Source organism: Stegastes partitus, unplaced genomic scaffold (assembly GCF_000690725.1).
Source record: "Stegastes partitus isolate 25-593 unplaced genomic scaffold, Stegastes_partitus-1.0.2 Scaffold392, whole genome shotgun sequence".
NCBI classification, from domain to species: Eukaryota; Metazoa; Chordata; class Actinopteri; family Pomacentridae; genus Stegastes; species Stegastes partitus.
This window is the reverse complement of record NW_007578123.1, coordinates 129077-144019: the sequence shown is the minus strand read 5'-3', so window position 1 is coordinate 144019 and position 14943 is coordinate 129077. Positions and strand designations below refer to the sequence as shown.

General features: G+C 39.8%; 2 protein-coding genes across 5 annotated transcripts in view; one reads left to right on the top strand and one right to left on the bottom strand.

The window, feature by feature from the left end:
- Positions 1-14943, bottom strand: part of c1qtnf12 (C1q and TNF related 12) — a 40181-nt gene that overhangs the window by 16907 nt on the left and 8331 nt on the right. The window contains exons 2-3 of one of the 3 annotated variants that reach the window (XM_008285233.1): positions 13553-13555; positions 4538-5639 (exon numbers count right to left, since the gene is read on the bottom strand). In XM_008285233.1, the coding sequence (XP_008283455.1) occupies positions 4538-4717 (180 nt within the window). In that variant the 5' untranslated portion in view covers positions 4718-5639; positions 13553-13555. Of the gene's footprint in view, positions 1-4534; positions 5669-13552; positions 13556-14943 lie in introns of those variants that run through there. The other 2 variants (XM_008285234.1, XM_008285232.1) reach the window with 2 other exon arrangements.
- sdf4 (stromal cell derived factor 4) lies at positions 7502-13559 on the top strand. 2 transcript variants are annotated; one of them, XM_008285235.1, is made up of 7 exons: positions 7502-7730; positions 8763-9093; positions 9846-9982; positions 10073-10186; positions 10321-10479; positions 11063-11238; positions 12128-13559. In XM_008285235.1, exons 2-7 carry the CDS (start codon positions 8783-8785, stop codon positions 12302-12304), a joined length of 1074 nt encoding a protein of 357 aa, XP_008283457.1. In that variant the 5' UTR covers positions 7502-7730; positions 8763-8782; the 3' UTR covers positions 12305-13559. The 2 variants fall into 2 exon arrangements, with proteins under 2 accessions (XP_008283457.1, XP_008283458.1); XM_008285236.1 differs by lacking the exon at positions 7502-7730 and adding an exon at positions 7737-7858.

Sequence of the window (14943 nt, the reverse complement as noted above, 5' to 3'; positions counted from 1 at the left end):
CACTGTGTTATTACTCAATTTTCAAGCACCGTGTGCAAAACATAATTACTCTGTCGCACTGAGAGGATGCTGTTATTAGCTCAACAAATGTTGCAGTAACACATTTGGAAGTGTAAATGAAATATAGTTGTTATATAATGATATAGCTGAATGTGTTTCTCATAATGTGGTCTGATTTTAAGTTGCTGTTTCCAACAACTTTTCTGTTGTCCCAACAAAGGTGCATTTCTTTTGTGTGAGAGAAAGTGAGTAAATTTGTGTTTATGCTTAAGAAATAGCCAGAGACAATCTTGGTTTCCTCTTGATATTAAAAGGCAATATAAGCTGAGAGAAACTTTGATCGCTGTGTCACATCTGTTTTGTGTACAAATTATAGCTTTGAAATTGGAGTGAGTGCTCATTTTCCCTGTGGTAGGTAAAATGAGCTGTTGAAAAGCACCAGTGTTTCAGTTCCATCTCAGGTATGGGTTTGCCACATGGATTGACTGTGGACAGAACATTAGAGTAGGAAGTCATTAGATCCTCCTCCTTTTATATGATTCATTTGTGGTTCTGGACGATGTTACATAAGTACATACTTATTTATTTTCTTACTTTTATGCAACTAATTTGGCAAATTATGTCTCAAGCACTTGGAGGAATAACATAAATAGTGACACAAACAAAGAGTACAGGTATAAAATAAAAATATAAAACTGAAACTCCCAAATACTCTGATTATAAAGACAATACCTGAGAATGTTGTGTTTGTTTTCTGGCCAAGAGTTGGTCGAGCCTTTTGAACTGACTGTGTAGTAAAATTTTATGGTGGCAACAGACAATTAGCTTAGCATAGCAAAAGCCCGGAAACAGGGGGAAAGAAATGGCCTGGTTCTGTCTGACAGAACCATAATGTCAACAATATTTTTGTTTTCTTTCTTTCTTTCTTTTCTTTTTTTTTTACAGAATAAACAGGCATGATATAAAGTGTTAAATATCGAGCTTATAGATGCAAGGAGGCTGATTGTATAGTCTCCGGCTCTATGTTTTTATCTGTTTCCAGTCTTCATGCCAAGCTAAGCTAAGCCAACCACCTATTAGCTGACCATCATGTGAATGAGCTTAGTTCCCAGGATGTTAGAGGACCAGTATTGAGGATTTAATGGCATCTATTATGTTGCAGTGTGTGGGACAACCTATGGAGGCTGTCACTTCACTGTGAAAACCGTACATAAAGATGGATGAACCCACCACGGTCCCACCCATAGGTTTCCCGAAGAACGGTTTTAAAGCTCAGTGTGGTGACTTCAGGTGTTGATAGTGCCTGAGTCCTCCTAATTCCCGGATAATCCAAGAATTAGCAAAGAGGTGGAGCATTAGCGAAACTGAGGTGAGCCAAAGACTATGTTCTATGACAACACCTGCCCATCATTCAAAGCACCCACGCCCTTAATTGTGCATAATTTTAAGTCTTAATATAATTTAAACAGGTGTGTTACATAAAAACGTAACCCTTTTACAGTTGTAATGAACGAGTAAATTAGCTATAAGGACTAAAAATGTTCTGTACCAAGTTGTAAAGATGTTAATTTTTGCTGTAAAGTTGGACATTTTAACATGGAAGTCTACGGGGATTGACTTATTTTTAAAGCCAGCCTCAAGTGGCCATTTCAGGAACTGCAGTTTTTGGCATTTAGGTGTTGACTCCATTTTTTATGCACTTTTTATGAAAGGTTCGTTCTAAACTAGCAAAACACAAGGATTTACAGGAATTAAAGCTGACCATACACTAATAAAGCCAAAATAATGAATACCATATTCCATCGTAATAAATAGAGCCCCCTAAATTTCACATGCTGGTCCTTTAAAAATGTTATTTAATCTTGCTGTACATTAAATGAAACATTAATATTGAACAATTTCGGTTCTCGCATTGCTGTACTTTATTTGCATCTGTGAGATAAATCTGAAACATTATTCTATGCTGTCAACAAAATAAAACCTTATGTAAACAAATGAGCACTACAGTTGTTATTACTTGAAGCCACAGTTGACAAGTTTCCTGTAAAGTGCAGCAGAAATTCAGGAACATGACCAGCACATGATAAGAATCAGGCAAGATTAAGGGATTTCAATAAATCTGGCATCAATCTGAAGCTGTTATAAATGAAACAAAATCCAAATAAAACAGCAGCTCTGTGTCTGTGAGATAAAACCACAATGCAACGCTGTGGTTTATTTTACTTGTACATTTCAGATTAAATGACCGTTGATTATTTGTTTCTTGTTCACTCTCTTTCAGTCAACTTAATTAGGTTATTTTGCAATGTTATATAAGCATAACCTTTGTCTGGCATGTGGAAAGCAGACTTCACTGCATGCCCCACAGACTAGAGGTAGTTCACACCATTGATAGTGTATGAGAGGTGTGTGCTCTCACAGTGGCCCTGTTTCCTTTGGGACTCGGCCTTGTCTCTTATGTGTAGGTTGATCCAAAAGGTCTCACAAGTCGCTGCATTAATCATCACTAGGGATGAGAGAGAGGAAACAAAAACCCTTGCCTCAGGCTAAACCTAGCCATTACTCAACACACCAGGCGTGATGTTTGACTTGACTCCCTCCATTATAGCCATCACAGAACCCACACCGCTCTCAACTGTGACAGATTCCTCTCATCTTTAGAGTGGGGAGCAATAAGGCTCACACCTTTGACATACTGCTCTAAAACTGCACAATGTGACGGTTCACAGAGATCGCCGTTGTTTAAAATGTTCATCATCTCATTAAAAAAATTCCCCTCGCAGCACAACTCCACACCTCACTGTTGTGATCACTTTCAAATGGAAAATCTCCAGAGGAATGCAGAGTTCGACTGCACGCTGCCAGCAGCCCACACACGGGATTGGTCAGATAGAAAGCAAATGCCATCATAAGAACTGTTTCCACTGGGCACAAGGGAAAAAAATGTAAATTTGGAGTGTAAATGTTTGGCTTGTTTGAGAATACAAATTGCTTGCCAAGACAGCTCCAATGGACGTGTTGTTTTCTCTGAGACCTAACAGATGTGTAATAGGATAAACTTACAAACTACCCAAGAAAAGCAAGTTTACCACTTTTCTTAGTGTGTGGCATGAGTTTTTCTTTCTTTTTTTTATTCCCTTGAACAGAAACCCAGATTGAGTGGCACCAACAAATGCAACCTTCAATACAACCACTTCCACAGATGTCAAGCTTAAATCTCAGGTTCCATCAGAGGTGACAATGTTTGGCAAAGACACTCTCTGGCATAACACTGCGTCTTAAGAGTGATTATGTCATTACCGTCTGATTGTGGGAGATGAGATGAAAAGAATGTCAGAGAGGGAGGCACAGGGGGATAATCCTCACCGAGGTGTTCCCTTTCAGGACCCTTTCTATGGGGCTTTGTGAGGGGCTTACACGGCATGCTGCCCCAGTTTTCAGGGCCACACCGCCCCTATCGGATGTCCCAGACACAGCGGAGTCAGACTAGGCCTGTGAATGACAGAATCAATGGGCTGGGAACAACATCACCACAGGTCTTTAAATATCTGCCCACCTAACTTTCCCAGGAATTACATCACGGCCTATAAGGCACTGTGAAGACACCCTGCTCCCAGAGCAGCGATCCCAGTGGGGTACAACTTCGGCAAGCTTCAGAGTTGACACAAGGTCATCCTTCATAGCTGCTGCTTTTACAGAGCGAACCAAGTCAAATAAACATCGCCAGGCCACAACCACCTACAAAGTGTTCTTAAAGATACAAAGGAGACCTCACTGCGAGGCTTCAAGGCAGGGGGAAAGGCGGTGGAGGTTACCACCAGACTGCCTGGTAGGAGCAGAAGTGAAGGCTGGTATATAGGGCAGTAAGAGTTACATGAGAATGCCAACATAATGGGTGGGCTGAAAGCAAAACAAACACCCTGTTGGAAACCCCTCTCAAATATGCAACACCAGCAATAAACCAATAAATAACAGAGTCAAGGGCCAACTGTTGCTCCTGAAAATGGAAGTGTACCACAGCAATGCTGTTTTGTAAGAGGAGTATGTTTCCAGTGAAAACAGCGTTTTTCCATAACTCTCTCTAGAAAATAGAAACTCTAAAGGTTCTTTCATTTTAAATTATTTAGTTCATTACTACATTTCTTGCTACACTGATGAGCTATTTATAAACATCGTATCTGGCTTTCTCATGAAGCTGGAAAATTGGTGGCAGACACCCGCAGCTTGCACTAATTGATGCATTGATCAGCCTTCAGATGTCCACATTCCTTGCATTCCTCCAGAAGTCATCCATTTTGTGTTTAACACATTTTGGTCCATCAAACTGTCTGAGGTTTGACCTGGTAGGGCACACCTGTCCTGTCCAGACTTTTACCTTTGCAGCATGTTATTTCATTTGCATACAGAATGCACTAACAAGAAAATCTGACATATATCTGTAGTTAACCTCAAACTTTCATCTAAAGCTTATACACGTATGTAAAATGTATTGTAACTATAAACTTATACTTTATAAAAAGATCGTTTAACTTACTACCTTGATGCTTCCTCCGACCTCTTCACTGTTGGACAGAGTTGCATTGTACGTCTCAGTGTGTTGTGGAGTGGCCTCCTTTGGCCTCTTTCTCTCCTTCTTGGCATCCACCCCATCCAGGAGGACACACTGAGTCCAAAACACTGCAGCCACCACGGCCAGAGGCCCAGCCCCACACCACATCTTCACACTCTTTCGATCAGCACCAGAATCCCTGCAGAAGCAGCCCAAATCTTCTGGGGGAGGACCAGTTGTGTGGTTAGACAGAAGCTGAGGATGCCCGCAAAGCTCACAAACTCGGGGAGAGAGGGAGACTGGAGGAATGCAGCTTCAGGGACTCCCTGTCCAAGAGACTGTCAGACTGACTGCTGCCGCCGTTGCTCCTCAGTTGATGAGCTCTCAGCCAGCACAACGTTGCAGGGGCACTGTTAAGTCTAGCCAGAAAGCCAGGAGGCTTACTCAACTATGAAATGTGTCAAGCAGAATGGTCCAAGGGAATGACAGATCGGCGCAGATCTGACAGCAAATAAACCCATTAGTGAGATTTTTCACGCTTTCTGCTCTGTTGGGGGGTGAGGTGTTGGAGGGGGTGGGGGTGTGGTGGTGGTGGTGGTGGGGGTACAGGGGGCAAAAGAAGAGGCAGAGAGGAGGGGCGTCCGAAGCTGAGGGTGGGCTGTGGGGGCTGGAGATGGATGGCAATCTTCTCTTTTTCCCTCGTTCTCTCCCGCTGTCTCTCACACTGAGCAGTGGATCCAGGCTCCAGCAAACTGGTGCGGTAGCTGGAAAAGCTGCAAGATCCACACAAGTTGGACTTTCATCTACAGATGCAGGTCAGATCAGCGTGTCTGCCGGCACACCGCGTGTCCACAGGGATGCAGAAAGAACAAAGCTCGGGAGGAGATGGATGAGGTCCAGTAATGATCTATGCCCAGCCTTCTTCTTTCCTCCTTGAAGTACAAACAGGCTCCTATCACACAACATAAAACTCTACAGGTATCAGCTCTTCTGCCTCTCAGGTGCTGCCTACTGACTGTCCCAACAAGTCCATGTGCATAGATTTAGTGCCTGGTAGGTTCCTCTTTACTGCACAACACTCCCTGCCCCTCTGGTCTCAGTTGCTCCTTTGCTCTCTGACTGAGCTTGCAGGAGGGCTCACAGTGGAGTTTTATCATCACCCATTCGCCCTCCCCCTGCCCCTCTCCCTCTCTCTCCCCCTTGCGTCTCTCTATTGGCAACATCACTCGCCTATTCAGCTCTGTTTTATCTCATAGATGAAATGTTCAAGCTGAAGAGGTTCTTTGGCAGACAAGTTGTGTGTGTGTGTGTGTGTGTGTGATGTGTACGTGAAGTTGTGTATCTGTCATTTGGCTCATTACTGGTCTACTCTACCAAAGCCCTGTGTTTACATCCAAGTTAGAAATAGAAACAATTTCTGCACTTTTTTTGTGATCTTAAGGCATTGTCTTGTGTAATGTGTTGTTTGAAAACCTGCCGAAGAATCCCGACTTGGACACTGTTTGCTTTATTCGATGTTCATGTCTCCTTCTCCTGAGTGCTCCAGGAAGAAAAAGAGAGTAAAATTTATATTTCAACTAGTGTAAATTGCAGGTTTCAGTAAATAACCTATGACTGATGAGATGAAATTGTTGGTCTGGGTATGCCTACAATAAGCTCATTTGTCTGCCCTTTCATACTCTTATTAGGATAAATAACATGTTAGCTCATGAGAGCTTACCCAGACATATGTATTTATTTCTTTACGCTTTCAGACTGGACTGCTACTTGGTGCCATTATTACATTTTAACACAGTGACATCCAGAGGCAGCAGCCTGAAGTACAAACAGCTCCCCGGTACCTTCTCAGCATGGCTCCATACTGGTGACTTCCTGGTTCCTGTATCCTGCACGTCTGCCTGCAGCTGCAGCCAGAAAACGTCAAGCTCGCCTCTGAACACAAAGCAACAGCTTCAACATACAGAGCGATAATAAGAATCATGCTGAATTTAACAACACACATTGACTTTTTTTTGTTTGTTTGTTTTGGGCAGCTTTGGCCCAGTTTTAAGCTACTATTTCAAGTGTGGTATTTCATTCCATTTTAATTATTTTGTCATTACTTTTTTAATAATATCCACAACTTTTAAAATCCATTTTAGAATGTCTTCATTAATTGTGCACTGTTATATAAAAATATTATCTGACAACATCCTATTACTTTTAGCTATTTAAAGAATTAATACATTACTTTAAGATATTTATCTATTACCTATAGCTATTTGAACTATTTTAGATAAATTTAGCAATCAATATCCTTAACTTTTAACATTTTTACATACATTTTTGTGTTGTTCTTTTTTTTAAATGTATAAACCTTTCTTTTGAACTGACCCATTATCTTTAGCTAATTGAACAGTTCTTTATTCATTTAAACTATTAAAGGCCATTACTTTTGGCCACTTTAACAATTTATTCACTACCTTTATCTATTTTTCTGTTAGCTTCTTTTTATTGTAGTCATTTGTCCATTACTTTAAACTAACTATTTGAACTCTTATGTATTATTAATTCATATGTCTCAAATAATATTTTATACTTTTAGCTATTCAAACAATTTATCAATTTCCTTGATGTGATTTTCTGTTAGCATCTGTTTATTTTAGTAATTAGTCTATTAATTTTCACTGAATATTTATACTGCTATGTATTGCTAACTTATTTCAGAATTAGACATGCTTAATTCATCCCGAGGGGGAATTCTTTTTCATTACATGTTTCCCGCCCAAGAATAAAGATATAAACATAATAAGAGTTAAGGTGCAGATTTATAAACAATATCCATTACTTTTAGCTATTCAAACAATGTATGCACCACTGGCACAACACCTGCATATGCACATTAGTGAAGGTCGGGGTTTTAAACTGAAAGTGCTGACCAGAAGTTGTACTTGTGACTTCGGTTAGCTAACACATTTTCCAGCGCAGTGGTAGCGGCGAGCTAACGGCAGTTCAACTGACAGTTTGAGTGAATTAACAGGCTGGAACATCCGAACCGACTCTGCCTAAAAACTTGTGTCCCTCCAGGGCTGTTCCGGACTGAGCTGTTCCACATTTTTGGACTGGGGGAGTGTTGTGGAGGAGCCACGTGTACAGGAACTGGACTCTGACAGCTTGCCTTGACTGACTGGAACCACCTAAGGTTCGTTTGAATAGGAAGTCCGAGCTAATACTACCGTCAGCTAGCTGGTGACTCCGCTGTCTGCCCCTAGCCACCTCTCATTTACCCGAGTGTTTGGCACCTGTGCCGTTTCAAGCCGCGTCTGAGAGGTTGGTTGATCTCTACGAGCCCTGTCCTACTTTATTACCGATATTTAGACTAGTTAGTGGTCAACAGGGGCTAACGTTAGCCGTGATGTTGTTATTAGCCTGCCCGTGTTAGCCACTTAGCAACATGAAACAGCGTTACTGTATAAAATAACTGGGAACTACGTGACTGGGCTAAATTAGCATGCTAACCCGTGTTTGTGTCAGGAAACCGATGGTCCTCTTCGTTTACATAGTCTCATGTTGCCAAATAAATAATTAATTGTTAAATAATGAATAGCTTAATAATGTAAATAATGAATGACAGTGTCCGTCCAGGTTGTCAGATAAGTCAGCGTTGTATGTGGTGTTCAGAAAACACACCACATCTCACGACAACATCATAGAAGAGTACACTATTATACCTACTAAACACTCTGTTCGTGATGTTAAATAAGCAGGGAAATAACTTTAAAAAGGCCTTTGTGGCGTTTGCTAGCTTGTGTGGATTTGCTAGTTTGTTCTGCTAATTCGTGTAACTAAAGTCAAATTCATTTAGAAAGCAAACATGAGTTGAACCAATGTGCTGTACAACCAATAACAGCAGACTGAAAGGCACATGTGAATAAAAACACAATAACATAATAACTAAAGATACATCATAGTAAGGGATTAAGACACTGTGGCTGATTTGATTTCACAACAGTTTCCTCTATTTGACTCATCCACGTCAGTATATTCAGGAATAGGGTCAAGGCATGAATGGGATTTCCAGTTTTCCAGTGGGCGTGTTCACTTTGTAGATACTAGATAAAGTGGCGTTGGTGTCTAGGCAGCGTCATACCTGATGACTTGCAGCAACAGCATATTGCCTTTTCCAAACCTAACTTTACAATAAGACTTGGTTTTTAATCCTTTGCTTTTACAGTTACTCTTCCGAAGGCAATCATGGCTGTTTGGAGAAAGTTGTGGTGCAAAAACCTCCTGGCTGTGTGTCTGCTCTTCTATGTCCTCCTGCACACCATGGACGTACACGCACGTCCGGCCAACATGTCAGCCTCTAAAGACAAGTCTCCAGCCGGCAAGGACGAGAACGAGATTCTTCCCCCAGACCACTTGAATGGGGTGAAGATGGAGAGGGATGGACACCTCAACAAGGATTTCCATCAGGAAGTTTTTCTGGGGAAAGAGATGGAAGAGTTTGAAGAGGACTCTGAGCCAAGGAGGAATAGGAAGAAGCTTATTGAAATTTTCACCAAGTAAGATATACTTTTAATTCTCAGAACTGCAGGGAGAAGTTGCTAATCGGGTTTGTCACTATTCGCCAGCATGAGTTGAAAGACTGTTGCAGGACTTGAAATGTCAAATATTTGAACACTAGACTAGCTGTGAAAGAGGTGGAGGCCATAAAAACGTAAAATAATAACTGTACTTGTTGCTGTTATGACAGGCTGGAGATGTGTTTAAGATGTGCTTTGGGTGTGTCACAACATCATCATATTGCAAAACAAACTCAGGCTGAGAAAATGAATTGTAATGTGCAGGTGGTTGTGAAATTCCAGTGTAATTCACTGTAAGTCATGTTCCTCTCTGTAGAAGTCACTTTCCAGGCATCAGAAGGCTCTCAAACACATGATGCAATATGTAAATGTTGCTGTATTAATAGAAAAATAATTACTGAAGTTCAAAAAAACAAGCAAGCTATGAGCATTTTTCTTTGCATTGTTCTGCCATAATTTAAGTCGTTTTTTTTATTAAGATAGCAAATGTTCTTTTTCGCTAAACAAGTGCTTGGCAAATACTCACTCTTCAAAACTGTCCATTCAAATGCATAACAAGATGTGCAAACTGCACCAAAATAAAACAATAAAAACTGAGGTATAAACAAAATTAAATCAGACAAGCACGAACTGAACCTACAATAGTAAATGATGTAATTAAAAACCTAATTGAGCCATTGTGGTGTTGTACTTTACAAGTCAGTTTATTTTTGTAAATGCTCTCCTCACAGAGTTGACTTCAACAAGGACAGGAGTGTGAGCGCAAAGGAGATGCAGCGCTGGATTATGGAGAAGACGGAAGAGCACTTTCAGGAGGCCATGAAGGAGAACAAGAACAGTTTCCGTGCTGTCGACCCAGACGGTGATGGTGAGAGAGTCACATCTGCTGTCTGTTGTCGCACTGCGTTCCAGCCTAATCATGTTGTATTCCAAGTCTGAATTCATGTGTTGTCTGCAGGTCATGTGACATGGGATGAATACAGGGTCAAATTTCTGGCCAGCAAAGGTTTCGATGAAAAAGAAGTTGCTGAGAAAATAAAGAATAATGAAGATTTGAAACTGGATGAGGAAAGTAAGTGCAGAAGGATTACGTTGTAATATTTTATCAACGGTGTTTATAACTGGTAAATCGGAGGACACGTGCTCCAGATTTCCAGGTTAAATCTGTCTGAGTTGTTAATATTTTTGCTATCTTCATGATTGCAGCTCAGGAGGTCTTGGAGAGCCTGAAGGATCGCTGGTTTCAGGCGGACAACCCTCCAGCTGACCAGCTGCTGAATGAGGAGGAGTTCCTGTCTTTCCTCCATCCTGAACACAGCAGGGGCATGCTCAAGTACATGGTCAAGGAGATTGTACGAGACTTAGGTACACTTTACTTACCCAGCAACTATAGATTGAACTTCAGTATCTTAAACTTAGCTGAAAACAGCTGCCTGCTGCATTTTGAGGATGAGAGCGAAGTAAAACATTGAAGCTTATGGAAACCAAAACATGAAGCTGAAAAATACTGAAACACCTTATATAACTGAGGAGAACTGCAGATTAATTATTTCTGTCTTTGAATTTTAAAAGTGACAGGAAAAGTGAAAGAACAGATTCTAAGGATGATAGTTATCTGTGACTTCTTCACTGTGGCAGTGTAAAGTATTAAAGACAGCACCAAAGGTGTTGCATATTTAATCGTAGCCTCTCTGTTTACATGCAGAGAACTGTGTTCCAAACCTAGTTTTTGTGTCAGGACATGGAAACATTACACCTCAGTTTTGGTTCACACTCCTATTATACTCTGATGAAGCTGCCTCAGCTGGTATTGATCAAGTTACTGGGTCATTTAAAGGTCTTCCTTCAGTGTTGTTTGAATAAGAGTTCACTTATAACAAGGCCCATTCTTAAAGGGAATTTTACCACTACAGAGTATAAATGATAGGTTTATGCGCTTTTCTTGCAGATCAGGATGGTGATAAGAAACTGACACTGTCAGAGTTCATCTCTTTACCTGTGGGCACCGTGGAGAACCAGCAGGCTCAGGACATCGACGATGACTGGGTCCGAGAGAGGAAGAAGGAGTTTGAGGAGGTCATTGATTCGGACCATGATGGCATCGTAACGATGGATGAACTGGAGGTGAGTAACAAAAAAAGCAACAGCCTTGTTTGTTTGGTGCATTTGATTTCTTGATCGTTTATATTGGAAAAGCATATTTGAAGTACTGCGTATCCAGTCTGCTACAATATTTCACCCATAAATCACAGTTGCTCTTTAAAATTGTTTATAAATTACGAAGTATAAAATCCATACAATACAAATGATGCAGAAGTGACACAAGTGGTCAAGAAGCCAAAGGATTGTACTACAGACGTCTCCGCAGTGTAAGGGAAAACAACAAACAAACAAAAAAAGAAGAAGAAATACAATATGACTTTCTATTTTTTTGGATACTATAACTGCTTTGTTTTTTGTTTTTGTTTGTTTTTATCTTAAAAGGGACACAAAGAAATCTATTGTAGCTGTTCAGTGAGTAGTAACAACAACAAATTGTTCGAGTTGAAAAAGAAAACAAGTGGATCACCAACAATTAAATAAACTCATAATGTAACAAAGGAGGAATGTAAAAAGTAACTAGAATAGGTGTAGTATTATTCATAATTAATTACCTAAGGGGTGTATAATTAAGTTGAATTTAAGAAATAAATGTGAAGATGTTTTTACTCACTTTGCACTGTAGATTTAATTTTAAATAAATAGAATTGGCCTTTTGCCACATCAGTCCACACTAGATAACTCCAGTGGTTTTGTAGTTTTGACAAATAAAATATGAATGATAAGACCTCATGGAAAAAAGAAAAAAATGAAATAGTGAGAAACGTATGGAATCCCTCTTCCATTTCCATGCTGTAGTTTATACATGACTTCAACATAGACCTTTGTCTTTGTTCAAATGTGAGACTGAATTGAAACTTGGTTGCCCTTGACAGTTTTTTTTTCCTCTTTCTCCCTCAAACGCGTCTTACAGGAGTACATGGACCCAATGAACGAGCACAACGCTTTGAATGAAGCCAAGCAGATGATTGCCGTCGCAGACGAGAACCAGAATCACAATTTGGAGCTGGATGAGATTCTCAAATACAGCGAATACTTCACGGGAAGCAAACTCATGGATTATGCCAGAAACGTGCATGAGGAGTTCTAAGGACAGGTTCATTCTCCGTTTTTCTCCTACATCTGCTTCAGGGACAAGCCTGTGAGGAGGGCGGCCCACTGATGAGATGGTTTAGTGTGCAATTCTGTGTTCAAAAGCCTAGCGTCAGCTGCCTCTTTCACTGCTGACTCCAGTTAATGCATCCCTCCTTCAGTCCTGGGCCTTCGAAGATAGTCTGGCTTCTATGTGCCGTTGGACTTTTAAATGTTTTCCATAAATTTGAGGCACTACATCTATTCAAGATTTATTTGTGTTATATTGTGAAACGTGTGTATATGAGGAATTTTAACTCTTGAATACATTTTTTTGTTGCTGGCGGAGCAGTGAGAGAGACTGCGCAGCTAGGTGAGCTATTTGTTCTGCAATGTAAATATTCACATTTGTCACATACCAACGCCGCTGTGAGAGAGGAATATAATTCTAGTGAAAGATACAAACTCTAGAGAGATATCAAAAGAGTATATTGGTGACACAAAATTGGTGTTACAACTTCATTCCTCAAATTCAAAAGGACATTTTGTTGTTAGCGATGTACAGTTCCTCTAGTTCTCATAATATATAGCATCCGTCCTTCCAAAGTACTTATAAACAGGGTAATGACTGTAAAAAAATATTTATAAAGAAATCTCAATAGCATACAGTAATCCTACGTAGCACAGACTTTCATTAACATCAGATGCACAAAATGTAGGAATGGAGATTAATATATGAGAACGGTGAATGTGATATTTTGACCAACTGAAGGAAAAGCACAGGTGTTACCAGTAATGTTGGCGCCTAAATGGGGTTCAGCCATTATCAACATTAGTAGTTTCACCTCTGTGCATCAGGACAAAACATCCTCTCTGATTACCGCCTGGTGTTCTTCATCACGAGCACTCTGATTCATACGTTAGACGTGGATGAAGATGAATTATTTATTTGATCAGTTTAATTTGAATCAGCTGCATTTTTGAAGCCCTCACAGGTGTGTACTTAATCCGTTCTCATCTTGGTTGTTATCATGTTTACCTGCTCAGTTTTGAAGGCTCTCCATATAATTGTTTTAAAATGCATGGACAAACAATGGAGTCATATTCCTGAGTTTTGTTGCGATTCTCAATAACCTGTGGAGTGTTGGGATCATAGATCCTGCTGCAAATGTTGTCTGATTGTAAAATAAGATTTATTATAACAGAATGTGACACAGCTTTATAAAATGTACTGCAAATATATCAGTAAACAATAAATATTTCTTACCAACTTACGAGTACCTGGCTTTATTTAGGAGTTTGATTATTTTGAGTCCTAACTAATAGTTGTTGTTTTTTTTATCAAGCTTTACATTGAAATGTTTAAAAATATAAACAAAACATCCCAGAGTTCAAAACCTTAAAGGATTGAAGTCATCTGCTAAGTCACAAAAAAGTTTTCCCATTTTTGCTGGTACAAGACTCTTCATGATAAGATATAGTGCCTATGAAAAGTATTCACCCACTTTAGAGGTTTTCTCCTTGTTATTGCTTTTCAACATTAAATCATAGTCAATATAATTTGCCTTTTTGACAAGGGTTTACAGACAATTTCTTACCTCCTTCAGGGTAGTCATACGTGGCTTGGTGGCCTCCCTCACTCGTCTCTGTCTTGCAGTCTCAGTTTTTGAGGACGGCCGTCTCACTTGTGCATGTGTATTACTTCCATTTCCTAACGATGGATTTAACTGTATTCCAGGGTTATTCAGTGACTTTGAAATTTTCTTGTATCTATTTCCTAACTTGTGCTTTTCAACAACCTTTTCACAGAGTTGCTCGGAGTGTTGTTTTGTCTTCATGGTATAATTACAGCCAGGAGTACTAATTCACCAGTGGCATGAGTTTCCAGACACAGGTATCTTAAGAGTACAATCACAGGAGAAAGACATAAATAGTAGTTACTGTATGTAACTCCAGTTTGATGTGCATGTGTATGACCTAAGAGGTTTCAGTACCGGTTGTGTGACTGTAGTGTGTGGTGGTTGTAGCCTCTTTATTGGAGCAGTTTTGTTAACAATGTTTATGGAAAGTAAGTTTGATCATTTCAGCAAAAGTTCTCTTTAGTTTTATGAGTAAAGTTGAAGGATGACACAGATGTAAATTCCTCTTTATATGCTTTTTCCATTTATTTGGGTCATGTAGTTTTACATACAGGCTGTGGAAAGATGACCACAGAGTTAATTTTCTGTTTGTGAAAATAAAAATAAGAGCACATACCTTCAGTTACTGACCACTGAATGCATTACTACCACTTATTTAATACAGCCCCATTTAGAAAACATCTGCAACTATTTGGATGTGTCACAGCATTTCGTTGGTAGGCACTGATCAATGTTTGAATTACTACTGCTGAGGCTAATGAAGCATTTAATCCATTAGTTTGGGAACATCAGTTTGAATAATGAGTTTGGAAAAGGATATTATCAAAAGGTTTTCATAAAACAAAGTTTATTAATATTGTAACTATTACAAAATATACAATTGATAGTATCACCTCTTAGGTTTACAAAACATGAACACTACAGGAATCCTTATGGGGGTATTACTGTAGCAAAACTATTTGTAAATGTGTTTGGAGAGTTGTGTGTCTGTAGTGAGATTTGTCAATGTGTAAAAAGA

Excerpts from the sequence above, each read along its gene's own strand:
- sdf4 (XM_008285235.1), top strand. The coding sequence starts at position 8,783 with ATGGCTGTTTGGAGAAAGTTGTGGTGCAAAAACCTCCTGGCTGTGTGT. Across the intron at positions 9,983-10,072 it reads TGTCGACCCAGACGGTGATG|GTCATGTGACATGGGATGAA; the intron begins GTGAGAGAGTCA and ends TGTTGTCTGCAG. Across the intron at positions 11,239-12,127 it reads TAACGATGGATGAACTGGAG|GAGTACATGGACCCAATGAA; the intron begins GTGAGTAACAAA and ends CGCGTCTTACAG.